Raw genomic sequence first — 26992 nt, forward strand, 5'->3', positions numbered from 1 at the left:
TTGGTGGGTCTCTCTCTCGTTTCATTTATTAGCAGGTGTAAGGAGTGTATCTGGCCCAGCCCAACCTGGCTCTGCTCCTCGGCTCCTCCCAGCCCCATTCCTCGTGCCCCACCCCAAGTGTGTGGATCCCTGCACCAGCGCCATAGAGACGTTCACAGCCCACGGGGGCCATGGGACCCCTTGGTGGCGCAGCTAGCTCCCAGCTGGGGACAGACATGCCAAGAACTGGCCCCACCTCCTGCATTTTCCAGGCATGGAGTGGGAGGGATGGGGTTCAAAGCTCAAGGCTCCCATGGCCACAGCGGGAAGGGTGACAGTAGACTGGGGAGTGACAGGACTGAGCCAGGCTGGGAAACACACATCTATTTGGGCAGCATCAAAGACATGGAGATGAGGCAGCTCCTAGCTAGAGCTGGGCTTTGAGGAGGGTGGGGGGCAAGACGTGGGGGATGGAGGGTCCTAACCCAGACAGATCCCATCCATCTGTGCAGGCGGGTGGGGCTCCAGAGTGTCGTCATTCCGTGGGGCAGGGATTAGGAGGGAATCCAGGGCACATTCCTCCCACTGATTGGGAGAGGGTGTCGATCCTGCAAGGGGCAGCGGGGAGCTCCTGGGGCGGGTTACAGGTCACTCTCTCCATACAGGGCGCTGGAGAAGGAGACGTAGTCCAATGCGCCCGACACTGCATCGGCCCCACTGTACTTTGTCATGCGGCTGATGCAATACTCGGCCTGCTCTGGGGGCAGCTCCCGCCGCAGCTCCTCCACGGTGATGTAGTTCTGAAAGGGGACATCAGGGATAGTTAGAGGGGCAGCAGCCCAGTCCCTGCCCCTGCCCCTGCCCCTGCCCCTGCCCCTGCCCATCGGGGATCCTCCTGGGGGAAGCTGGAGCTGTTAGTGAAGCCCAGGGCCTGGCTAGCCTGGGGCACCGAGCACAGGGCACCACCATGCTGGAGGGAGGTGTAGGGAACCTCGTGGCAGGCCTGCATTGCCACACATGCTGCTCTAGCACAATCTGTCCTGGTGGGGACGTGTCCCACGGCTACACAGTGTCTAACTACATGGACGTAGAAAGGCCCTGAGACCCTGGTGAGCTGCCTCCAAGACTGGGGAGGGAGGAGCCTTCCTGAACCCCCCCCCCCTCACACACACACACAGGCTTGGGGGAAGGGCACATCCCTGAGGGGCAGTGAAGGGAGCTTGGAATAAAACCTGTCTCCCAAACACTTTCACAGCAAGCAAGAGACTTGAGGGATGCTCCAGCGGACCCAGGGCAGCTGGCCCAGTGAGACCGAGAGAGGCTACCAATCCTAGCTTGCACTGCAGCAAGGCCAGCCCATAACCATCATCAGCTGCTAGCCACCAGGTGTCAGCGGCTGGGGCAAACATGCCAGGCCCAACAGAACCCGTGGAGGAGCCTGGGAGGGGGACCAGGCTGGACTCACCTTGTCTGATGCCAGGATCTTGAAGGAGGCCACAACCTGCTCAGCCGTGTCAGTCTCGGCTGTCTCACGGGTCATGAAGTCAATGAAGGCCTGGAAAGTCACCACGCCCGTGTTGTTGGGATCCACCAGCGTCATGATGCGGGCAAACTCCACTTCGCCCTGGGGATAGGAAGGGAGGTGAAGCTGAGCTGCCCGGTGTTAGGCAGCGTGGGGCCCAGTAGGGGGTGTTCTCCCCCAGCCAGCACTGGCCCCTGTGCTCATGCCTGGTATGCCGCTTACCAGGTCATAGCCCATGGAGATGAGACAGGCGCGGAAGTCGTCGGGGTCCATCATCCCGTTCCTCTTCTGGGAGGGTCCAGGGGTGACGGGAGGCAGGTGGGAGGAGGAAAGAGCAGACGTCAGCCCAGGAATGTCCCGCCAGGGACCACACTTATCTGGCCTGGGTGCAGTCTCGGCGGTATGAGCTCCTGCTGCCACTGCTCCCCCCAAGCCCTGCAGAGACCCCAACTAGGGAGGAGCACTCCACCTGTGGGTGCCACTGAGCACCTCCCACCGAGGCTGCCAGCTGTGGGTCGAGATGGAGGAGCGTCAGCAGAGCTCTGGGGAAGGGAGAGCCCAGAGCTGGGGGAGGAGTGTGGATTAGGACTGAAGGGCACTGGCAGAGCTGGGGGTAGCCCAGGACTGGGATAGCTGGGGGCTGTGGGTTGGGACAGAACTGCCTGTGGGTAGCAGTGACAAGGAGTTGGATTATCTAGATGGGAGGCAGCTGGGGAGAGTGAAGTTACTGAAAAAAGTTATCAATGGGGTGGGGCTATCCAGGCAGAGGCGGAGTTATTGGGAGTGGGTCATTGGTGGGGCAGGGCTATCCAGATGGGTGGAGGTATTGGAGGTGGGTTATTGGTGGGGCTATCGGGATGGGGGGGCTGTGGCTCACCCTGTCAAAGTGGTTGAAGGACGCCCGGAACTCATTCATCTGCTCCTGGCTGATGCCCTTGGCATCACGTGTCAGGATCTGGTTCTCCACCTCATTGATGGTTCGTGCGATTGTCGTCAGCAGCTGTTCCCAGCCCACTCGGATGTGCTATGGGGACAGGAAAGGGAGTCACAGAACCTAGGGGATCACACCCACAAGATCACCCTGTCATCACCCCCCTAACAGTACCTAAAACATTGCTGCACACCTGGAGTGCTCCATGCACAAAGCACATCCATGTGTCTCCCCAGAGTTCTCCCCTCCAGCACACCTGCAGCCTGAAAGCATGTCTCCAACCCCATCCCCTGAGACCTGTTGCCCCTCTCAGAGCACCCTTAGCCACCCCCCACCTCGAGTGCCCCTGCCAGCCCCCGATCCCTACCTGGGGAGACACACCTCCCCAAGGGTTGCCCCAGCCCCATCTGGCTTCTCACCTCCATGGTGTAGCTGGTGTGCTTGTTGTCAAAGACCAAGGCCTCCTGGATGAGCTGGTGGTCGCCTTCCAGCTTGTCGATGTTGGCCTTGTAGTTAATGATGTTCTGCTCATGCTGTTTGAGATGGTTCATCTGGTCCTCCAGGGAGCCACTGATGTCCACTGAGATGTGCCCAATCTCCTGCAGAGGCAAGGGGCTGTCACTGGGTGAGGACACTGTGCCCTGCTCTCCCCTACCAGAGCTGGGTGAGGACACAGCAGGCGGGCTCCTCTAACCATCATAGAGCCACAGAACTGTAAGACCGGAAGGGACCTTGAGGGGTCAACTATTCCAGTCCCCTGCACTCTAGGCACTCTGGCTGTGTCTACATTGGCACCCTTTTCCGGAAAAGGGATGCTAATGAGACACTTCGGAATTGCAAATGCCGTGGGGGATTTAAATATCCCCCGCGGCCTTTGCATGAACATGGCTGCCGCTTTTTTCCAGCTCGGGGTTTTGCAGGAGAAAAGCGCCAGTCTAGATGGGATCTTGAGGAAAATAAACCGTTGAAAGTAGGAATAAGGGATCTTCCGGAAAAGGGTTTATTTATGCATTTCATCATGCCCTGGTGATTTGAAGACATCTAACTCATCTAAGTATTTTTGTAACTTTCTTTCCCTATTTTAGTCTCTGATCCTACCTCATTTCCCCTGGCATTCACTATGTTTGATATCCAATGGTTACTAATGTTTTTGGTGAAAATTGAAACAAAAACATCATTTACCACCTCTGCCTTTTCTACACTTCCTGTTGTTTTTCCCCCTCTCATTGAACAGTGAGCCTATCCTGTCCTTAGTCTTCCTCTTGCTTCTAATATATGTGTTGAATATTTACTCATTACCCTTTATGTCTCTAGCTAATTTAATCTAATTTTGTGCCTTGGCCTTTCTAATTTTGGCCCTATATACTTGTGTTATTTATTTACATTCACCCTTTGTGATTTGACCTAATTTCCACTTGCTGGGGGCTCTTTTGTAAATTTCAGATTATCAAGATACCCTGGTTAGTCCCTACTCCCTTCCCAGAGCTGTTGCTAGAACCCAGGAGTCCTGACTCCCCAGCTGCCTGGCTCTAACCATTAGACCCCACTCTGCTCCCAGAGCCATGGCTAGAATCCACACACTGGAGCTCTCACCTCCATCTTGGTCTGGATCCAAGGCCCCAACACGTTGGCCTGGGCAGCGAATTGGCGGCGCAGACGTTCATTGGCCTGTTGCCGCGCCAGCTCCTCCTGCAGCGTCTGGTCTCTTTGTGGCACCAGCGTCTTTACCTGTGGGGGGAGGAGCAGCAGGTCCTCTATGGGACAAGGCTTCAGATGGGGGAGGCTGAGGACAAAGGGCAAGGAAGGCAGAGCTCCTGGTGGGGGAGGGTAGAAGAGCAACAGTATGGAGGAGAAGCCCAGAGCCAGATACACAGCTAGGGCACTGATAGGTGGGGGGTGATGCATGTGGGGTCAGGTGACTAATGGACAGTGAGGCAGGACAGACACGCAGTCAGGGGTGGGAAGGCCAGCAGGGTCCCTCTCCCAACGGCCGCACTTACCGTGTCCCACTTGTTGGAGATGTCAAGGTGCGAGAGGTTGGTGTAGGGGTTCACCCCACTCAGCTTGATGCCATAGGTCTGGGCAATCTTCTGGATCTCGTTCTGGATGCCCAGGATGGCCATGCGCTCCTTGTCCGCCTCAGGCAGCGTGGCCTTGAACTGCTCATGGGCTGTGATCAGGCTCTGCAGGCAGAGTGGACAGTCACTATGGGGGAGCGTGGCCCTAAGAGCCCCTCACGGCCCATGGGCTAAGGACCAGTCAGATCAGGCCTGATTCCCTCCCGCCCCCCACCCGCTGAGGGAAGACCATGGGTGTAGAAGGTGTGTGAGGTATGGTCTGTACAGCTATGAGCCGCTGGTCCCCAGATCCCTGCAGGATGGATGGTGGGCTGTCTGGAGTGATAGACAGGCTGGAGGCATGTCCATACAGCGTGTTTGGGAAGCAGAGCTCACCCATCCTAGACAGCGCAAGGGACAGTGCCTTGGCCACCAGCTGACCCGTAGTGGGAGGACAGAGAAGGGACATTTACATGTAATACAAACAAGACCATCAAGCTAATGAGCAGTGAAACAGACAACTGAGTGATCATGCCAGGGACAGAGTCTGGATCTCAGGCCTCCCTCCTGGCTCTGGAGGCGGGGACAATGGGGAGCAAAGAGACCTTCTTGTTACCCATCACCGAGGGGCCAGAGGGAGCAATGCCCTGACCCAGGGAGCAGGGGCTGAGGGATTAATACACCATGAGGAAACTAGGGCCCAAAGCAGGCAGGTGACTTGCCCAAGGTAAGAAGCAGAGCCAGGCTATAGCCCAGGAGTCCTGGCTCCCAGCACCCCCTGTTCTAACCCCTGGATCCCACACCCCTTACTGAGCCAGGGTTGGAGCCTGGGGTCCTGTGGGCCGCACCTGGATCTCCTCAATGCTGTGCACGATGAACATGTCCTGCAGGTCCTCCGTGGCGCCATCCATCCAGTTGTTGAAGGGGGCGGCTCTCTTGGCAAACTCCAGGTACAGCTGGTCAATGGTCTCCAGCAGCTTCTCCACCCTCTGGGCGGGGCAGAGCCAGAGGGTTAAAGGGAATGGTGCACCCACCTCCCCCCAGCTCCTGCACTGGGGCAGGCCTGTCCCCAGCCCACACACCTCCCCACTCTGGCTGGCAGCGGGAGCTGCCCCCCATCTGCGACTATCTCACCTCCAGCGCGTCCCTCCTCTTCTGGGTCAAGGTGCCCAGCGTGTCCCACTGGTCACAGATGGCCTGGCAGCGGGAGTTCACTGAGGCGGCATCATGGTAGTCCAGCTCACTGCGAAGAAGGGGGAGAGATGGGGGGAGGATGAGGGCCAGTATCGTAGGGCAAGGCACAGAGCCACTGGGGTACCATGGGGCAGGGCACAGAGCCAATGGGGTACCATGGGGCAGGGCACAGAGCCAATGGGGTACCATGGGGCAGGGCACAGAGCCACTGGGATGCCATGGGGAAAGGCACAGAGCCACTGGGATGCCATGGGGAAAGGCACAGAGCCACTGGGATGCCATGGGGCAGGGCACAGAGCCACTGGGATGCCATGGGGAAAGGCACAGAGCCACTGGGGTGCCATGGGGAAAGGCACAGAGCCACTGGGATGCCATGGGGCAGGGCACAGAGCCACTGGGGTGCCATGGGGAAAGGCACAGAGCCACTGGGATGCCATGGGGCAGGGCACAGAGCCATGGGGCAAGGCACAGAGCCACTGGGGTGCCATGGGGAAAGGCACAGAGCCACTGGGGTGCCATGGGGCAGGGCACAGAGCCATGGGGCAAGGAACAGAGCCACTGGGGTGCCATGGGCAAGGCACAGAGCCAATGGGGTGCCATGGGGAAAGGCACAGAGCCACTGGGATGCCATGGGGCAAGGCACAGAGCCACTGGGATGCCATGGGGCAGGGCACAGAGCCATAGGGCAAGGCACAGAGCCACTGGGGTGCCATGGGGCAGGGCACAGAGCCATGGGGCAAGGCACAGAGCCACTGGGGTGCCATGGGGCAGACCACAGGCCCAGTATACTGCCCACCCAGCCAGGGACACCACCTGACCAGGCACTAGGAACTGGGTGGGGGCTACTGGTGCAAGCAGGGGGATGAAAACCAGACCTCCTGGGATCTCTCCAGGCTCTGGCCAGGGGCTCTGTGCCAGGCCCAGCACTTACTTCAGCTCCTGGGCAATGGCAGCGATCTGCTCCACGCGGTCCTGGTGGGCGGCCAGGTCACTCTCGAAGGCCTCGTGTTTGCGCATCAGTGCCCGCACCTCCATGAGCGAGGCCGACTCGTAGTCCCTCTGCGAGAGCATCTCCTCCTTCCCTGCAGGGCAGCATAGCCTGAGTCCCCAGCCCCCACCCTGTCCTCCGAGCCCTTGCCCCTCACCACGGGCACAAGGGGGCAGGGAGTCCCCCAGGGCAGGGCCCACCCCATGCCAGAGGGCTAGGGTAGGGCCTGGAGACTGCTCGCCTGGGGAAGGGGCAGGAACAGCCTCCCTGCGGGAGAGCCACAGCAGGGTGACCCCATAGCTGAGGAGGAGGGGAAGGCTGGGTGATCCCTGGAGCAGAAGGGCTGGAGGTCCCTGGCCCAGGGCGAGAGGCTGGTACCTCTGGTCCAGGACTCGTGCAGCGTCGCCTTCTGCTTGAACTTTTCGGCCAGGTGCTCCAGGCGCTCCAGGCGGCGGATCTCAGTCAGCAGCCACTCCTCATAGCCCTTCTCCACCTGCTCCAGTCCCTTCCAGGCGTTGGCAATATCCTACCCCACCCCGGAGAGAGATGTGTGAGCCTGGGCACGGCCCCCTCCTCCCACAGCCCCTGGGGCAGCACCACCCTGACCACAGCCAGCCTCTGCCCACCTGGGGGCAGGAATACATGGCAGAGCCCCAGGGCTCAATAGCCTGGGCCACATCAGCAACTGACAAGCCCGGTGATGGTCCATGCCCTGTTGGGTCCTCACCACTCTCAGGACACGGAGCTCCTCCATAGGGGGCACCACCCCCAGGAACATGTCACTCCCCGCCCAATGGGCTGCACCCCTGGGCACAGGACTCCCTGTCCTGAGGGCCCACCTACACAGGCATACGTGGCTCCCCACCCCCCAGGCATCCATGGCTCCTTGCCCCAATGCACCATCATTCGAGAGGCATGTGTAGGCCCCTGGCCCCTGTGGCCCCATGGATACTCCATGCAGGCCCCATCCCCGCTATGGGGGCAGAGGCAGTGCCCATGGCTGGGTGGCAGATCCCCAAGTGCCAAGGCCCTGTGGTAGGTGCGTGGCTCACCGAGACCATCTTGCCCTCGGAGGGCATGAAGGCAGGTCGATTGCTGAGGCGCAGCTTGGTCTGCAGGGTGTTGAAGTTGATCTCAAGCTGGCATTTCTCCTGCACGCGGGGCGGCTTGTGGACTCGGCGATAGTCCCGGAAATCCTCCAGCTTGCGCTGCATGGAGCTCATGCTCTTCTCGGCCACGCGGTTCTCCAGCCAGGGGATGGTGCGCCGGATCCACTCCAGCAGCTGTGAGGAGCCGTGGGGATGGTGAGGGCCAGCAGGGGGCAATGCTGTCCAGCCCCGACAGACCCAGAGGGGAGAGCTCCAGGCCCTTAGCCTAACCCTAGCTCCTCCCTCCCCATCCTGGCCCTCTGGTGTGGGGCCCAGCAGCTGGGAATGCAACACACTGTGCCCCTTCCCTCTTGCTCCTAAGCGTTAATGCAGCTGCAACCCACCAGGCTAATATAGCTCCCCATTGCACAGGGTCAACACCGGGAGTCCTACTTCCTGGTCCTCAGTGCGTGAACCCACCAGACCCCAGGCCTCTCCTGGAGCCAAGGGAGAACCAAGGGGATCCCCCTCCCCTTCTGGAGCCAGAACAGACAGATGCTCATGTTGGGCCTTGCTTCTTCTCTCCAGCACACCCAGATCTGGGAGCAAGCCCGGGTCAAGGGGGCATGGCGTCTCCAGGGCAGGATGGACTGGTACCTCGCTTGCCAGCTTCTCGTACTCCTCCATCAGTTTCTCATTCTCCTGATTGACAGCTAGCACCTTGCAGATCCTGTTTGCAGCTGTCTCGGCCTAGGGAGGGGGAGGGTGGAGAAAACACCCTGTTACATCTCATGGGGGGCAAAGAGGGCAGCCAGCACACAGTCCTTCCCTTCTCTTCCCTGACTGAGATATGGGGCCCTGTTGAGCATCTCTGGGGCCTCACGTAAGAGAGTTGTGCTGGCCCTGCATGGACCCTGAGCAAAACAACCCACAGGTGGGCAGAGTGCTGCACAGACACCCCCCCCCCCCCGAGATTGGTATCATTTTTCCCTATAAGCTGTGCACTTGTGTGGCTGCTCAGGAGAGATTCCAATGCCGCCCAGCTGATTAGCACAGCGCCCAGAGCTCGGTTTGTGTTTCTACTGGGGATGCACATTCACAGATGCCTCAGTGCACAAAACATTATTCCACACATGGATGGAAAGAGTCCACACACGGGTGGAAAAATATTAGAGGAAACATTGATTGGGAAGCTTGTTGAGCCAGGCACAGCACTGATCCCAGCAGAGACTGGGGCCCCAGGGGTGCGGGCAACATCCAGACCCCAACCAAGACTGCCCCATCCCTAGTCCCATTTGCACTGGGCATGCACACGCGCACATAGACGGGTACCTGTTCTGCTCCGGCAAAGGCATGGTAAAAGCAGGACACGTAGGTCATGATGGCTTTCTCGTCCGGCTTGGGCGTGTTGACAATATCTGTGGCAAGATGACAGCAACTCAGTGGAGGAAAGGGGTAATGGCCCCACACTCCTGCACACATGCCAAAGGGTGCAAGGGAGTCCTGCCCACTTCCCCCCCCAACTCAGAACCTTGTGTGACCCCTTGCAGCCCCTCCTGGAACACCCATCCCCAGCACACTCCTCTGAGCCCCGGCCCTTCCCTTGGGAGATGCCTGTAATAAAGTAGGACCATTTTGTAATATCTGTGGTTCTATGCATGCCTCAGGTTCCTCCTGCACTGTGTATGGCTAGCCAGTGGGGCAAGAGATTATGTTTGCGCTCTGGGCTGGTCTACACTAGAAGCATACATCGGCAAAGCCACATCACAGGATGTGAAAAACCCACCCCAGGGACGTAGCTAGGCTGATCTAGCCCCAGCAGGGATAGGTCTAGGGGGATGGAAGAAGTCACTTGCTGACTAGTCACCACTCCTCAGCAGTGGGAGAAGTCCTGCCCTTGATGGAGGTGGTGTCTACAGTGGCACAGCAGTGGCTGAAGTGAAGGGACACCCGGACGGGAGACACAGGAGTGAGCATCACCTCCCTGCTTGGCTGGAGTGAACACACTCAAGAAACTGGCTGGCTCACCAAGGGGGCCAGCAAACATTGCCAGCCCAGAGTGTCTGGGATCGGTGGGAGGCATGAATTCAGCCTGGCTCTGCCTGGGGACCAAGGACTGAGCCATACCCAGAGAGCAGAGCAGGGAAGAGGCAGGAAGGGGGCAGGGAGGTGTGGGCTGGTGCAGGGCCTGGAGCAGAGAGGGGGTTGTCCCAGCTCTCCCTGGGCTAGGGGTGGCACAGGGAGGAGTCATATAGGAAGCCAGTCACGTGGCTGATGACTCCATGTCCCTCCCCAGCAGTTACCACTGTTCAAGTGCTAGGAGCTGGCATTAGGATGGGGCACCAAGATCAGGATTTGGGACAAGACAAGGTTCCAGAGTGAGGGTTGGGACGAGGGCCAGGCCAAGCAGTGGGGACCCAGGCTCCTCTGCCCAGCACTTAGGGTGCAGAACCCAACCCTCACCTTCAGCATCCAGCATCTTGGGGATGTCCAGGTACTTCTCAGCCACCTCGAAGGCCGTGTTGAGGTTCCCAATGGGGTCGTCCTAGGCACAGAGGGGCAGAGCTGTGAGATGGGGAGCTTGGTGACAGGCTGTAGCAGGGGATAAAGGGGACACTATGGGAGGGAGGGGCCTACTGGGAGCAGGGCAGGAAGGGGGACTCGAGCCACACAGGTGGGCGCAGCAGCATTAAGAAGGAGGGTGTCCTGGGGGCAGGAAGCTGCTGCTCTGAGCTTGGAGAACAGATCAGGGACAGGGATCTGGCTGGCGAAGATGCTAAATGTGCTTGGGCCAAAGAGCTGTGGAGGGAGGAGAAAGAGACAAAATGGGGAGTGGGGGCAGCGCCAGGACGCAGGGCCAATGCCACTGGAGCAGAAGCTGGGGAGGGCTGTCCTGGAGAGCAAGGAGCTGGCAGGGATGGGGGCTGGGGAAATACAGGGAAGCAGCAAGGGGGGCTAGGGCAATGGGGGGCAAGCCTGGGAACGGATGGGGGAGACACGGGACAGGGACCGTCACACCTTTCTGAGCTTGGCATAGTCGATGAGGTCGGGCCGGTGGCGGTGGATCAGGGCGCACAGGGCCAGCCCGTCCTTCCAGCTGCGCCGCATCCGTGGGGAGGAGAAGGAGAAGTTGGGTGATGCTCAGCCATGACCCCGGCCATGACTACATGCACAGCCTAGTCCTGCACCCTCCTCCAGCCCAGCTGCCTGGTGGCTCTGTCATGCAAACCTGCGCTGCAGGAGCTGCTGTCCCCTGGGAGCCCCAGCCGACCCAGCTCAGGAAAGCTGAAGGGCAAGGAGGCCCCTGGGCTTGCCCCCAGTGAAGTGCCCCCTTCCCACGGCGCCCCTACCTGATGTGGAAGTTCTGCACGTTGACATTCCGGTACGGCGCTGTCTTCCTCTGGCACCACAGCAACAGCCCCTCCTTGGCTGAGGTCTCTGCAAGAGACCAGGCAGTGCATCTTAGTCCCCACTGGCCTTGCTGCAACGTGGGGGGCAGAGGAGCAGGAGTGGGGGGAGCTGTGGAGTGGACCCTGGACACCAGCGGGAAGGGCCTACAGTGCAAGGGAGAGCCTGACCCGTAGCCCCCAGGGGCGGGTATATGTGGGGGCAGCAGAGACATCTCAGGCTCATGGAGCACCAGTCTAGAAAGGACCATCAGATCGCCTGGTCTGCCCTGCTGCAGAGCCAGGCGGAGACCCTCACCCTGCTGCCCTTGCTGTGCACCTGCCACTTGTCATTTCAGGCCCCGGGAGACTGTCTGCTGTGAGCCCCAGGGCGAGAACAGCACAAACCCAGGGAATCGACTTGGCACGACACCCACATGATCCCCACAGGTGATCCAATCCCTGTGCTGCAGGGGAAGGTGAAAGGTCCCTGTCAATCACACTGAGGGAAAGTTTATTCCTGACCCCACATCTGGCCATCAGTTTAAACCAGGGGTGGGGGCTTGCTGGATCCAGCCCCAAAGATTCAGTCCCCCCTCCAGCATTGGGGAGCCTGTGCTGGTGCTCTAGCCCCCTGCTGCGCCACCACAGGGCTGGAGCACACTAAATCTACCAGGCTGGGCCGCTCTAGGCTCTGGTGAGCAAGAGGAATGTGGGGAGTGTCTTTCTCCTCAGCTGGGGGCCATGTCAGTGAGGGGTTGGTTTTGTTTTTTGCTCATTTGTGTGTGGCCCCCAACTGATTTTTCTGAGGGTCAGCAGACCCTGACCCAAACAAGGCTCCACACCCCTGGTTTAGATCCTGAGCATGGGAGCAAGGCATATCAGCCAAGTAACCAAGACAGAGGGTCTCTGGCCTGTCTCAGAGCACTGACCCTCCACATGTCCTGCTCCAGCTTAGGGTCTCTGGCCGATTTCTGATGCTTCAGAGGGAGAAGGAAAAACCACTCAGACACAGCTGGCCAACTGTGAACTGGAGAAAAAATTCCTTCCTGAGCCCTGCCCCTGACCAGCTGCAGCCTTGAAGCATGAGATTGGATTGGGGTGGGGAACCCGCAGGCCAGATCCAGCCCCCTGCTTAATTTGATCCGACTTATGGCAAGTTTCTGCTCTATGGGTTGGAAGCCCTGAGCCTTGGTGCCTCAGAAGTGCCTGCTGGCCAGAACAGGGTAAGCCCTAGCACCCCAAATTGAGTTTGAGTGAGGGTTTGGGTTTTGTTTACTTGTGTGTGGTCTGAAAATGGTTTTTCTATTTGGCTCCTGACCAAATAAAGGTTCCCAATCCCTGGTGTAGAGGGATGTACATGACATGAGTATGGTATATAAAATGTAGAGGTCTGTATATGGAGGGGCATAGTACAGTGTATAGGAGATATATGGACTCTGCAGTATATAGGGGTCTATGTATAGGGGTTTACTTAGGGTGCATGATTGTGTAGATGGTTATGCATGGAGGTTAATAGTGTATAAGGGTGTGTATAGATACCATATAGGGTGTGTGTTTGGAGTGTATGATCTAATGTGTGTAATGTATAGGAGTGTATGGAGTGCAAAGTGTATAGGTATGTGTGTAATTTAGAGGAAATATATGGTGTGTATAGAGTATGGTGTACATGTATAGGAGTTTATATAGAGAGAGTATTTGCAGATAGTTATGTATAGGCATTTCTAGGGGCTGCATGGGCTGTATAGAGTACAGGAGTGTGTATACAAGAAGTGCATGGAGTACATAAGAATACGTATGGGGAGTACAGTATATAGGAGTGTGTGTAGTGTCCAGGAGACACATGTAGCGTGTGGGATGTACATGTATGTGCATGGGAGTGCAATGTCAACAGGTATGTGGAGTGTACAATACAGGAGTACTAAGGGGGAAGGGTAAAAGGGCAGAGCCTGGCTCCTCACTCACCTTCCACTGAGATGTCCTGGATGGCAAAGCGCAGGATAATTGTCCAGATCATCCCCAGAGTCATCTTCAGATTCCCATCCACGATTTCTGGGGGGGGGGGCAGAGTGACAGAAAGAGATGGGGGGCAGGGGGAGAGAGATGGGGTGCCCAGAGATAGAGATGCAGGGTTGGACAGGCAGGAAGTGGGAGTATATGGGGGGACAGACAGAAATAACCTCAGGGGCTCCCTGCCCCCCTTCCTTCCCATGTTTGTGCTACTCAGGGGTCTGTGCATCCCCAGCCCAGGCACCACTGACAGGACAGACCCCCCTCCCCAAGACAGGGCAGCCCATGGGATTACGGGGGAATGTGGCTCGACCCCGAATGGGACCTTCCAGCCCCGCATGGAGGGCACTGCCAGTGCCTCCCTCTCCCGGACATGTACAGCGCCCTCCTACCAGCACCATAGTGATGGGGCTGGCATTGCCATGGTAACAGGTTGTGCAGGAGGATGCTGCGCCTGTGCCATGGACCCTCATCACCCCAGCCAGGGCTGCTCAACCCCACTCACCCTCAGCCCCGATGGAGACCAGCTTGACGCCTTTGCTGGAAATGAAGTCCAGGGCCTTGTTGACATTGGCGATCTTATGGAAACGCATCTTGCCTTTGTCTGGCTTTGGCAACCGCTCACCTGGGGGGGATCACCAATCAGAGAGGTGCTCATGCACCTCCCCACTTATATGGGGGAGGCAGAGTCAGTGATGCGGTGAGGGGACACCCCATACACATACACTGGGGCCTCCTGCATCTCTCACATGCCTGAGGGGGACATCAGCAGTGAGAGTGAGGAAGCTCAGATCTGCCCCCCATCCACCCTCACTTACCCTCCTCACACACACTCACTTCAGGGGGCCAAGTCAGTGACAGACACCACCCCAGCTCAGCCACACATACCAGGAACACGCCACCTTGCCACAACACACCCCACCATATACACCCTCAGCCACTGTGACACACACTCCCCCCATCACAAAACCCCTTGGGTCTGCCCACTCCACCCCACTGCAGCTGGACTACGCCCCAGTGACTGCACCCTCTGGGTCTCCCACCTTGTCTTCCCAAGGATTCTCCCCACCACCACTCCCTGTGTGGCCATTGAACCCTCACCAGTGGATCCTCATGCATTCTCGCCCTGCCCCTCCGCACCCCCATGTGGGTGGATCCACCCTGCTCCGCTCCCCCACCGTACCTGAGATCACCTCCAGCAGCAGCATGAGTTTCAGCCCATTGCGGAAATCCTCCTCGATGTTCTCAATCTGGGTGCCTGCCTTGCGCAGGTGGGAGTTGCACCAAGCTGTGAAGGTCTGCAGGAGAAGGGAGGTTAGAGAGACACCCGCCCAGGGGACAGGGCGCAGATGGGAGGAGCTGGGAGAAAACCCCACGCCTGAAGTAGGTAGTGACAGGCGGCCCGCACCTCACAGAGACCCCCATTACTCACCCTCCCTGGAGCTCCCCCATCCTCACCCCAAAGCACCCGCCTCCCACCAAGACCGTGACCTGCTCAGCTCCCTGCACAGGCAGAATCAAGGTTCTGCTCACAAGGGGACCCAGCCCAGCCAGGCTCCCAGGGCACCATGCCAGACCCTTGGTGCAGGAAGCTGATTCCCACCAGAGCCAGGGCACGGATGAGCCTTACAGCACAAGCTAGGCACAGACTTCGCCCCCCACCACTGACCTCTGAGTGTGACCCCAACCCCACAGTGCTTGCCCCTCACATCAGCATAACCAAGCTCTGCCCTTAAGTCACCCCCTGCCCTGTATTGGAATGCCCTGCCCCTCAGCCTGCTCCCCGTCCCAGTGTGGGGAGCCCTACACCTAATGCCTGGGATGGCCAGTCCTGCCCTTAGCCCCCCCCCCCGTCTCACTGTAGGCCAGCCCCACCCCAGCCCTCACCCTCTTCTTTTAACCTACCCTCCCAAACCCCAGGGACCCCGAAACTGCAACACACACACACACAGACACACACTTTCACCTGGGCATGTGCACGTCACTGCTCCCCCTGCTGGTGTGTGTGTGTCCCTGCCCACCATGCCTCCCCATATTTAGTCCCGGCCTGGGCGCCCGGTTGTCTGGGGTGGGGAGGGGCAAATGTGGAAGGGGGTGAGTGAGTCAGGCCTACAGCAATGCATTGACGCTGCAGATCTGGTTGGGGGGCGGGATGTACCCGGGCATCCCAGAGGGGTGAGCTCATGATCCGCAGGCTGCAGGCAAAGGGCACTGGCTGGCTGGCTGCCACTCCCAACCCCCAAGAGGGGACACTGGGAATCCTGGCATCAGACCCCCTTTTCAGCGCAGACTGTTCCTGCTCCTGGCCCACTAGCCCAGGGGGTGGGGGTGGATGGGACACTCCCCTCCTCCTGACCGGCAGCCAGGATGCAGCCTCATTCCTGACATGACTAAGACTGGAGTGTGGCAGGGGGAGGGTACAGTTATTCTAGCCCCCACCTCCAGAACAGCTGCTGGGATGCAGTGTGTGGGATTTCCTTGTGGGGGGATGGGTAGATGGGACCTGGGTGGCACTAACCATGGTCCCACTAGCCCTGCACCCCTTTCCCTGGGCAGCAGAGTATCCCAGAATGCACTGCTAACTCTCCCCCTGTGTGCTCCCTCCTGCCCCTGGGCACACTAACCCTGTTGGGGTTGTGCCTTCCAGCTTCCCTGGTCCTCTAAGGTGAGAGCATCCTTTGGATTTAAATAGGAGCAGGGAATCCATTGATGGGAAAGGCCCGGCAGCAGAAAAGTGCCAATGAAACTGCAGGAGTTGGTAACATTGAGTGTGGGGGGGTGCAGAGCCCCACCTGGTGCATCCAGGTGAGTGTGTGGGTGTGGGCAGAGCTCTCTGTGCATGGGGGGAGGGTGTGATTACAAGATGTGGCGCAAAGGGGCTGGGTGTTAGAAAAGGTTTATGGCCAAGGAGATTTCTCTGGTGTAAGTCTGACTCCATTCAGGGACATTGTCGTTCTTTTTACAACCCAGCCCCAATACTCCCCCGGGGGGGGCTGCCCTCTCTCACACACACACATTTGATTCAAGCCAGCAGAGCCTGTGGCTTTAAGTCCCTGTTGGACTGCTGTGGATGCCTCACCCTGGTGGTCTAAAGGACAAAGCCAAGTTAGCAGAAGGTTGTGGGAGGCAGGATGCCCCAATGGGCTGGATTATCTAGGCTCACCCTAACTGTCCCTTGGAATCACCCCCTCACTCATCCCCTATAGGGCAGGATTGTTCCTTCAGTCTATTGCCCCCATTCCAGACCTGGGACGTGGATCATTGTCCCATAGAAGGTTTAACTGCCTTTGAAGACCCTGCTCTGCCCTGAGGACACAGAGGATGGTCTGGCCCCGCATGTGCCCCTCCCTGATAGCACAACCCAATAGCTATTCCCAGGGGAAAGAGAGGGAAATCCTGAAAACTCCCAGCCAGGAACAGAACAATGGAAACACTAGCCCATACCAAGCACAATCTCCTTAGGATCCTTTGGAGATCTGCCTGAATGTTGCCAGTAATGGGAGACGAAAGACACTGCTTTCTGAGGCATAAAGAAGGTTTAAAACAGGGATGGGGAGCCTCATGAGTGTTGCTTGGCTGGAATGGGACAAGTCCCAGCTCCCCGAGTTGAGTGCGAGTGAGGTTTGTGGGAGGAGTTGATTTTTATTTGTGAGTGGCCCCCGACTGATTTCTCTGTGAGCCTCTGACCAAAAAAACTATACCCCCTCTGTGGTTTAAAAGATGGAAACTCAGGAAGACTCTATGGTGATGGGAGAACTTAGAAGGTTGTGGCAACCTAATGAGATGGACTGAGGGGAGAAGAGTGTTTAGCTGGACTGAGTCAAGATCAGTGAGGCTTTGTATCTTTATTCTTATCAGAACACTCCTAATTGGAACAGACAACATATGGGCAGAAGAGTGCTCCTTGTTAAGATCATTGCCGGATGACAATAGCATCTAGGGGCCTGCAATGTTGGTGGCTGCAGAGACCCACGGAGACAGACAGATAGCTCACAGTCTGAACAGACGAGTGGGAGGGGAAAGAGGCACCAAGAAGGGCTGGGACTTGCTCAAGGTCTGTGGCAGAGCCAGAAATAGGAACCAGGAGTCCTGGCTTGCAGCTGCACCCACCCCCGTCCTACCCTCCCACCAACTTAACCCACTAAACTTCCTTCCCTCCTAGAGTTGGGGACAGAACCCTGTAGGTTTGACTCCCCCAGCGTGTTGCCTGCAAGCAGCTATTCCCTGTCGCAAGCCAAGCTCCCTCCCCAGACAGACCCAGCTCCGGACACACACCGGATGATTTATAAATAGATTCTCCCTGTGTTGTTGCAGCATTTTCTCTCAGCTCAGCCTCAGAGTTATTTTTAGGGGCCCTAGGATTTCACAGTATCGTGCAAATGCCAAGCTGCCACCTCCTGTGCCTGAGCAGGCCCCCAAGGAGTGACCCCGGAGGTGTGCTCCCCTTGGACTCTGCTGGAGGGCTCAGGGGGTGACTCAGGGATATGGAGCAGGCACCTTCTCAGTATCCAGCCCCCAGGGAACGATGAAATCTTACAGGCAGCACCATGTTCTATTTGCTTATGCATTGCACTTGGCATCAGGACATCTGGCTTCCATTCCCAGCTCAGCTACTGGCCTTGTGCGAGCCTTTTCCCCTCTTGACGGCTCCATTTTGTAGATTGCAGAAGGGCCCATTAGCTCATGTAGCCTGCCGTCCCGTATCTCTCTGGACAGAGAATGTCCCCCAGATACCCCTCCATTGAGCACAGTGACTTGTATTTGACTGAAGCATCTTCTAAAAAACTACCCTGCCATGAAAGGGGTTGTGACACTGGATAATCACCTTCCCTAGGTAAAATGGGCCTTATTTTTCATTTGAGGTTGTCTGGCTTTACTCCCAGCCAGCTACACGTACATCTTCAATACTATGCAGAGATGTGGTCTCCTCATCTCAAAAAAGATACGTTGGCATTGAAAAGGGTTCAAAAAAGGGCAACAAAAATGACTGCAGTATGGAATAGGGGCCTTATGAGGAAAGATTAAGAAAACTGGAACTTTTCAGCTTGGAAAAGAGACGACTAAGGAGGAGGGGCCACACAGCGGTCTATAAAACCATGACTGGTGTGGAGAAGGTAAATATGGAAATGTTATTTACTCCATCACATAACACATGAACTAGGTCAGCAAATGAAATTAATAGGCAGCAGGCTTAAAACAAACAAAATGAAGTATTTTTTTCCACACAACACACAGATGACCTGTGGAATTCTTTTCCAGAGGATGTTGTGAAGGCCAAGATTATAACAGGGTCCAAAAAAACCCTAGATAAGTTCAGTGGCTATTGGCCAGGATGGGCAGGGATGGTGTCCCTAGCCTCCGTTGCCAGAAGCTGGGAATGGGTGTCAGGGGATGGATCACTTGATCATTGACTCTTCTGTTCATTCCTTTTGATGCGCATAGCATTGGTCAGGTCGTCAGACAGCATTCTCAGTTAGAGGGACCATTAGTCTGACCCAGAATGGCCATTCTTATTGGTCTTGTTCTGCCTGCGTCTGCTAAAGAGCCCTCTAGCACCTGCCAGTTTTTCCCCATGAAGCCCTTGTACTCCATCAATCACCCCTCAATCAGCTCTTGGAGAATCTAAACATATGGAGCTTTTTCACATTCCCATGATCAGGCTCTTTCTCCAGCCCTTTGAATCATCAGTTGTGGGTGAGTCTTTTCAACACCCTCTCAGATTTCTCCACCCCCAGTCTGAAATGTTGATACCAGGACTGTAACAATTTCCTGGTAGCAGCCTCATCAGTGCTGTGCCTAGAGGGAAAAATCATCTCCCAGCTACTTCTGTTTACCCATCCAAGGGCCTCATTCCCCCTTACAGGCAGTCACACTTGGGAGCTCATGCTGAGTGACGGGTCCCCACTGACCCCCTAAGTCTATTTCAGTCATTGCTTCCCGGGACACTGTCCCCTTTCTGCAGTGGCTGGCTGCCTCTTTCCCCAAGAGTATAGCTTTGCACCCGGCTATATTCAAACACAAGGGGATTTGAATAAGCCCACTTTACCAGGAGATCACAAGCACTCTAGAGGAATGGCCTGTCCTGATCACAGCACTATCTTTAGGACATGTGCACACTTCACCAGCAGTGATTGTATAGTTACATTCTGGTCTCTGATGAAAATGTTAAGCAGCATCTGGCATAGAAGAGATACCTGCAGGACCCCACTAGAGATACAGCTCTGCCTCTACAGTCAAGAAGTCCAGCAGCAGTCTTATATGCCCCTGTACAGGCCCAGCCCTGCCAGGGGATTGTGCCACGTGGGTTTCCTACACATGAGCTCTCAGGTTAAGGGCTACTGTGCTCCCAGGATTTGTGGACTGGGGTAGGCAGTGCAGGGAGGGGATGGGGCCTCTGCACAATGTGGCAGAGCACATGGGCACACTGTGAAAGTCTGGGGAGAGGCAGACAAGCGCTGCAGGAATGTCCCACAGGCTGAGATCCTACCTCCTGCCCAGACACTAAAGCAGCCCTGCAGTTCAGAAGGAGGGGGGTGGAGCCCAAGCCGGAGGTGCCTCCATCGAGAGATCTCAGACCTGAGAAAGCTCATGAATCTTACAGACAAAAGCTGAGCGGACCCAGGAGCCAATGCTGGACACACCCACCCTGGGAAAAAGGGGCAAATGGTTGGGAAGGAGGGGGATTCCCAGTGGGGCATCTCCCCCTGGTATGGGTGCTGAACAGGCACTGCACAGACCCAGGGAGAGACAGGCTGCCCCCAAGAGCTTAGTGGGCAGGCAAACAGCAGCATCAAGAGGGGAAGGAACTCGCCCAAGGCCAAAGGCAAAGGTGGGAACAGAACCCAAGAGCCCTGAGTCCCAGCCCCACCTTCTTCTCCAACCATTAGATTCCAGCCCCTCCCAGAACTAGGGATAATAGAACCCAGGAGTCCTGGCTCAGAACCGTGTGCTCTAACCACTAGACCCCATTGTCCTCCCAGAGGTGGGATTAGAAGCCAGGCCCAGCATCCTAGCTGGGGCTATGCCAGGATAGCGTCATCATTCAGAGATGAGACCAAAGCACCCTGACAGGTGTAGCTCTCAGAGCAGACATGGCTGTGCAGATGGAAGAGGATGTGTGTCAACATACCCTTCATTCCGGGATGAGTTGCTCCCTCTTTTGTCAGCGCAAGCTGGGTCTACACTAGGGGGCTAATGCATTTGCTCCCAGCCCTTATGCACCACTCCCCCAGCCATGTACTAGCACTCTGCAGAGCCCCCGCTCACCCAGCTGGCATCTACCTGGGCAGTGGGAGCCACAGCACAGTCGGATTTCCGCTGGCACTGGGAAGCTCTGTCCTGTGCCTGCCAGCAGGGCTGGGATCCTCTGGGGCTAATCCTTTGTTACGGCAGGAGTATTTGTGGCTCATTCCCTGCTATTTACAGTGGCTTAAGGGATTTGGCTCCAGCTAACACAATAGTCCAGTGGTTCTTAGACTTTTTCCTGTGATCCCCTCACACAGCAAGCCACTGCATGAGCCCCCCTGACATGTTCAACCCTTCTGTATACATTTAACACCGCTCTAAATGCTGGAGACAAAGCTGGGTTTGGGTGGAGATTGACAGTTCACAACCCCCCATAGAGGATCCTCATGAGCATCAGTTTGAGAAACGTCTGAGGGTCCACCTTCCCTGTGGGTGCTGGTAAACATGCTGGGAGCCGATGCAGGAGGTAGAGGTTTCCCTACTCCCAGCGTGGCCTGACATCCAATCTCCCTTCTAATTTTTCCATCCATTTGTGGGATCAATGTTATTATGTGCACTGACGCATGTGTCGATGTGTACCACCAATAGAAATACATACTGCCGGCTGTGGGTGCTCTGTTAATCAGCTGGGCGGGATTTGAATCTCTCCTGGGTGGCCGCCCAAGCCCTCAGCTTACAGGGAACACTGCCGACACTCCCTGTGCTCATCCACCTGCACCACCAGCATCTGTCCAACCAACCATCCATCTACCCTGATATGCATCCCCCTGCAGCCATCTAGCCTTCCAGCCCTCCTCAAGCACCCCTCCCTGCAGCTAACCAGCCCTCCCCACTTGCCTCCTGCTATCTAGCCAGACCTCCTTCCTTGTCTCCCACTCCAGACCTCTCCACACGCTCCTTCTCCCATCTTCTGTTCCATTGCAGGAACCAGGGAGAGCTCTGTGCTCCCAGCAAGTCTCCAGTTCCCCACCCTGCCCATCTCTCAGCCAAGACAGCTCCTCCTGGTGCCTACCCAGGCTCTCTTCCCTCACCAGCTTTCACGCCCTGCACTAGGCTTGCTCCCCTGATGTTCAGCCACACAGACCTTTCCCCACTCCTGCCATTGCTTAAGGAACTGCGTGGCTGCATCTCAGCCTCCCCCAGCTGTGCACCTCCAAGCAGCGAGCACTAGAGCATCCTCAAGATGGATTCCCACAGCTGCTTTCCCGACCCTGGCAGTACCCCACAACTCAGAGATCCCCCGTATCATCTCCCCCTGAGACCTTGCAGCCAGCCCTAGGGCTGCACAGTGAAAGACCAAGAGATTACACAAACTGGCTTGTGTGACAGAACTGGCCTGCGGGCCAGAGACTGAAACAGACCCCAAGATCTAGCATGATGGAGAGTGTGGCTATGTCTACGCTACGGGGGGTTTTCATCCTGGAAAGACTTCATCCCATCCAGGGAACATGTCTGCTCTTCCACTTTTTTTTGCAGAAGAGCAGACGTGCTCTTTCAGAAGCACTGTCTTCCTCCTCCCACGAGGAAGAAGGGCTCTTCTGAAAGAGGAGACTTCTCCGAAATTTGGCCCAGTGTAGACGGGCCAAATTTTGGAAAAGCCTCTTCCAAAAAAGTAATCAGAAAAAGGTACTCACATTGCAGAGTGCAATTTGTGTACCTTTTTCCGATAGATCACTATAGTGTAGACGTAGCCTGTGGCATGGGGCTAGACCTTGATCCAGGGCTAGAGACACCAGCAAGGGGGATTTCTGACCCAAAAGGACTCAAGAATCTCACAGGCAAAGGCCTTACAGGGCCAAAGGCTTGGAAAGATGCTGGATGAAACCACTCTGGAATAAAACCAGATATTTAGCAAGGAGGGGTTTCTGCACTGGGGCAATATCCCCTTGGATAAGGGGAGGAGTTTCTCCAGTCTATGTGGGGCTTTAAATCCAGGTAGGGTTACCATATTTAAACTTTCAAAAAAGAGGACACTCCTGAGAAGGAACGTATGTGTATCGGAATTTACCAACTCACATTGTATATAATACATGAATACAGCACGAGTTGGAAGATACCGATACGGATACATTCCCTCCCAGGAGTGTTCTCTTTTTTGAAAGTTCAAATATTATAACCCTAACTTTAGGCCAGAGGGCACTCAACTTTGGTTCTGCCACCAAATCTGGGCGAGGGGTGGGAATTACCTTGAGGAATGGTGCTGGAGGGGGAGGGGTCAGATGGATTCAAAGGGCCCTTAACATGGACAAAAGCGCTTAAAGTTATGCCCAAACAGCAGCACACTCCCAGCCCTACTGAAGTGGAATAGTGATAGAGATGCAACCATGTTAGTCTGGTCTAGCTGAAACAAAAGACAGGACTATGTAGCACTTTAAAGACTAACAAGATGGTTTATTAGGTGATGAGCTTTCGTGGGCCAGACCCACTTCCTCAGATCTGAAGAAGTGGGTCTGGCCCACGAAAGTTCATCACCTAATAAACCATCTTGTTAGTCTTTAAAGTGCTACATAGTCCTGTCTTTTGTTTCTACTGAAGTGGAGTTTCTCTCCACTTGCCTTAGCCCCTTGTGCAGCAATGTCCACAGTTTACACAGGCCTCTTCGCACTTGGGAGAGGGACAACACAAGCACGGGGCTTTCTGGGTACAGTCAGTCTGCAGCCCAGCTACGTGGGGCTCTGCAGATCAGTCCAGGTAGCGTCTGTCTGCGGGCCAGCTGTGTGGGGCTCTGCAGAGCACTCTGGGCACAGCTGGTCTGCAGGCCAGCTGTGTTGGGATCTGCAGAGTAGTCTGGGTACAGCTGATCTGTGGGTTGGCTATGTGGCACTTGCAACTGGGACGCAAGGGTGCCATTTCAGGAGGCCGGGGGGGGGGGCAGCAGCTGTACACTCCAGGATGTGTACAGCTTCTTTCACCAGCCAGATGTGAGAGGCATGCACGGAATGCAAGCACTTGCCCCTCACTCCCTTAGCATCCAGGGAACGGGATGAAAAGCTAGCTGCGTCCCAGAGCGCACGGCTGCTGACCTGCCCCCCCAGCCTCCCGAAATGGTGCCCTTGCTGGGATGCTGGGAAACCCTTCTCCCAAAAGAGTTAAAAAGCTCTCGCAAACACCCATCTGTTTCATCCTATAGACAGGAAACTGAGACTGAAAGACCGGTAAAATATCATGCAGCAAGTGTGGAAAAAGAAGACAGTAGTCCTGAATTTCAGCACCCTCATCCCCACTGTTACCATTAGACCCCCATATCCCTTCTCAGCTCTGGGAACAGAGACCAGGAGTCCTAGAGTCCAGCTAACCACTAGACCCCACTCCCCTCAGCCCCTAGCACTCACCCTCCCTCCTTTCCTACAAGCACATACTCTAGCCCCTTGAAGCCACCTGCTCTGGCCATGGGAGCTAGTGTGCCGCTCCCCCATCTGTCTCTGTAGTTGATTCACAGTTCCTTACAAACCTCTTTAAATAGCTTCTTCCACAGAAGCCCAGCAGCAGGGCTCACCCAGGCCGTGGGGCTGCAGCCCTCACCCCACCCTGCCCCCCTCTCCCAAGCCATAGCCTAATTAAGAGGTGTCCTCTTCCAAAATACCCACATGAGCTCACCCCACCCGGGAAGCAGTCGGGAACAGACAGGGGGCGGGGGCAGTTTATTATAGAAACCACCTTACAAGGACAAGGCGTCTGGAATAGCAGCAGCCACCTGATCCCCCTTCCCAATGCCCCAAAACACTTGCATCAGCAGGAACAGCTTCCCAAGCACACAAAACTATCCCTGGTCTGCTAACGAGGGTGTGGGGGGCTCAAAGGAGACAACCCGCTGCTCTGACTGAATGCTGTGGAGTCCGGTTGTGCTAGGCATGCTACAAACTCCAAACACAATGCCGGCCTCTGCCCAAACAGCATTCAGTGAATCAGACACTCTGGGGAAAATTCATGACATGCAAATCCCTCCAACAGGCTGCTTGTGGGATGGGAACCCTGAAGGGGTGCTAGGTTCTCAGAGGGAACAATCAGGCACGTCACTTGTGTGTGTCATGTTGGCACTCTCCTGAACACTGACACACTAAGGTGCACACACACACACGCATACAAACACAGGATTGATACATCAAAGTATGCGCTCATAGACACACAGAGCACTGATACACCAGGGTGCACACACAAGAACACTGACTCCCTGGGTTCCGCACACACATGCACACACACAACTTGTGCACTGGGGCCCTTCCCTGACAACTTGACACAAGAGTCTACCAAAGAGCAGGTGCAAACTCTCATGTGGCGCCCACCTGGGTCAGCTCAGGGCCCATTTACCCCAGGATCTGGTCATCCCAAATGCCCAACACCAGCTGCTCAGAAAAAAGGATAAGAGTCCTGCAGTGACAATATAACATGGTTGCAGAGGAAGCACCTTCCTGACCCCAATTGCTAGTGTTCAGGGTGTAGCACCCATAACAGTTAGGGTCACAGCCCTTTGCCCAGATCCCCTCTGTTCTTTCCATCTTTGCTCTGCCTCTGGACAGCCTTGCTGTGCACTTCATTTCTGCACATCCAACTTCAGTTATATCCTGCAGCAGTGAGTTCCCCAGGCTAACAGAATTGTGTGTCAAAGAGACAGCAAATGAGCGGGGAGCAGGGACAGGCAAGCATTTGTATGGGGAAGGTGGGGCATTTGTATAGGGAAGGCAGATACGCAGAATTTGCTGGGCTTGATCTTTCTCCCATTCACCCAAGTAGTACTACACCAGCTGCAAGAGAGATAGCTTAGATGTGCTTCAGGCTAAAATCAGGATCAAGCCCACAGCTCTGTGTGCAGGTGTCTCACTCTGAGAGTGCATGTGATTGGGAGGTTGTTGTGGATTAGTGCATGCAGAAGAGATGTCAGTGTGAGAGAAGGGTTATGAGTTAGTGTATGCTTGGGGCTGCTGTAGGTGGGGGAGAGGGTTGTTGTGGGTCAGCCTATGTGAGAGAGGGGTTGTTGTTGGTCAAAGTGAGCCGGAGTTGTAAGGGAAAGCTGAGTGTGCATGTGTGCATGATCCAATTCCAAGGCTGCTTGCAGGCACAGCACACACCACATCTCGGCCATATACAAGCAGCAGCCCAAGAGGGTGCCACACACACCTGGAGGAGCCTGCTGCCAGCCCTGGTGCACAGCCTGCCCCGAGCCAAGATCACAGTGAGGCAGGTGGGTATATTTAGCCCAGCAGGCCCCTCACATCCCCATCATTCCTGACATAGCTCGGACGCCACAGAGACTCTGTTCCAGGACACACGAAGCCACCTCCTCGAACTCCCCACTGCCGGCGTCACCCATCTGGGGCTGGGGGTGGGAAGGAGCATCATGCCGCCATATCAGTTACTTTTGCACAGCAGCTGCCTGCTCCAAAGATCACCTCCCCGCACCTGCCACTTTGGGGCTAGGCTCCTAGCAATCCTACATGGCATGGGGCCCGGCTCTCCGAGCCTGCACACTGCTCAGAGGCTGCCCCTCACATAGATGGGTTCCTGCACACGTCCCTGTAGCCCCAAGTCTTGGCACTGCTCGGAGGCTGCCTCTTACAGAAGTAGGGGCCCTGCTCACACCCTTGTAATCCTGGGCACTTGGCATCCCTTGGAGGCTGCCCTTGCAGAGATGAAGCCCTGAATCCATCCATGTAGTTCAGGGCACCACTCAGTGGCTGCTGCCTCAAAGCCACAAATCTTTGCCCCCTGAACCTATATGTCCAGTGTTTAACTTGGCTTCTCTTTTTCTCAGGATTCCTCACCCCATCCCTGACTCTCTCTCTACCAGAAGTGAAGCCCTGGGCCGGCCTCACACTATAGTGCCAGGCACCTCTCTGAGGTTCCCATCCTAACCGGGTTTCCCCCATGGATCTGACTCTCCCCATCACATGGGCACAGCCACATGCCCAGCTCTCCAAGCCTGGGCACCACGGACACCCCTGTGGCACCTCTCAGAGGCTCCCACCCTGTCCATACCTATCCCTCATAACCACCCACCTTCCTCTGCTGCTTCTCCCAGGCAGGGTCCAGCAACAGGTCCCGGTCCCAGTCCTCCTCCTGCTGCATGTACTCTTCGGTCACCATGTATGAATGGTTGTATTGGATGTGGCTCTCTACTTGCGTGGTCATCTTGGCTTGTCCTCTTGTCCCCTCTCTGCACGTCTGTCTCCTCTTCCCCCTGAATCCCAGGTGATACCTCTCACACACCCTGCTGGCTGCTCTGCACTGCCCCTTGCCCAATGTACCAGCTCCCTTCTCCTGGAGGTCAGGTCCCCCTACCCCTGACGGCTGGCAGCTTTGCCCTGTCCCAAACTCCTGGTCAAAAGCCACCCACGTGACTGGTCCCCATTAAGTATTATCAGCCTGGGGAAGGGGGATCAGGTTCCACCTTTAAAAGGCCAGGGGGAGGGTGCAGAAAGGCTGTCCCAACCAGGGAGGAAGAAGACAGCTGCTGGCAGTCCGGGCACTCCCACCCTTCAAGCTCTTAAAGGGACCCTGTACCTTGGGGCGGAGCGGGGGGAGGGTTGCTTGCTGGCCATCTGGGGACAGGAAAGGCACAATAAGCCCCAATGGGAGCTGGAAGGGGGATGGAAAG

The 26992-nt window shown here is 56.3% G+C and overlaps 1 protein-coding gene across 1 annotated transcript; it reads right to left on the reverse strand.

Annotated features, from left to right (window-relative positions):
• Window positions 1-26747, reverse strand: ACTN3 (actinin alpha 3). Its single transcript, XM_075939252.1, has 21 exons — window positions 26395-26747; window positions 14339-14453; window positions 13661-13780; window positions 13111-13197; window positions 11110-11197; window positions 10778-10856; window positions 10223-10304; window positions 9092-9177; window positions 8417-8509; window positions 7724-7954; window positions 7050-7197; window positions 6615-6765; window positions 5624-5732; window positions 5338-5478; window positions 4433-4615; window positions 4026-4160; window positions 2852-3031; window positions 2379-2525; window positions 1724-1789; window positions 1445-1603; window positions 1-779 (listed from the first exon to the last, which is right to left on the reverse strand). Exons 1-21 carry the CDS (start codon window positions 26524-26526, stop codon window positions 621-623), a joined length of 2691 nt encoding a protein of 896 aa, XP_075795367.1. The 5' UTR covers window positions 26527-26747; the 3' UTR covers window positions 1-620.
• Between the last annotated feature and the right edge of the window lie 245 nt (window positions 26748-26992).

The sequence above is a fragment of the Pelodiscus sinensis genome, chromosome 11 (genome assembly GCF_049634645.1).
Source record: "Pelodiscus sinensis isolate JC-2024 chromosome 11, ASM4963464v1, whole genome shotgun sequence".
NCBI classification, from domain to species: Eukaryota; Metazoa; Chordata; order Testudines; family Trionychidae; genus Pelodiscus; species Pelodiscus sinensis.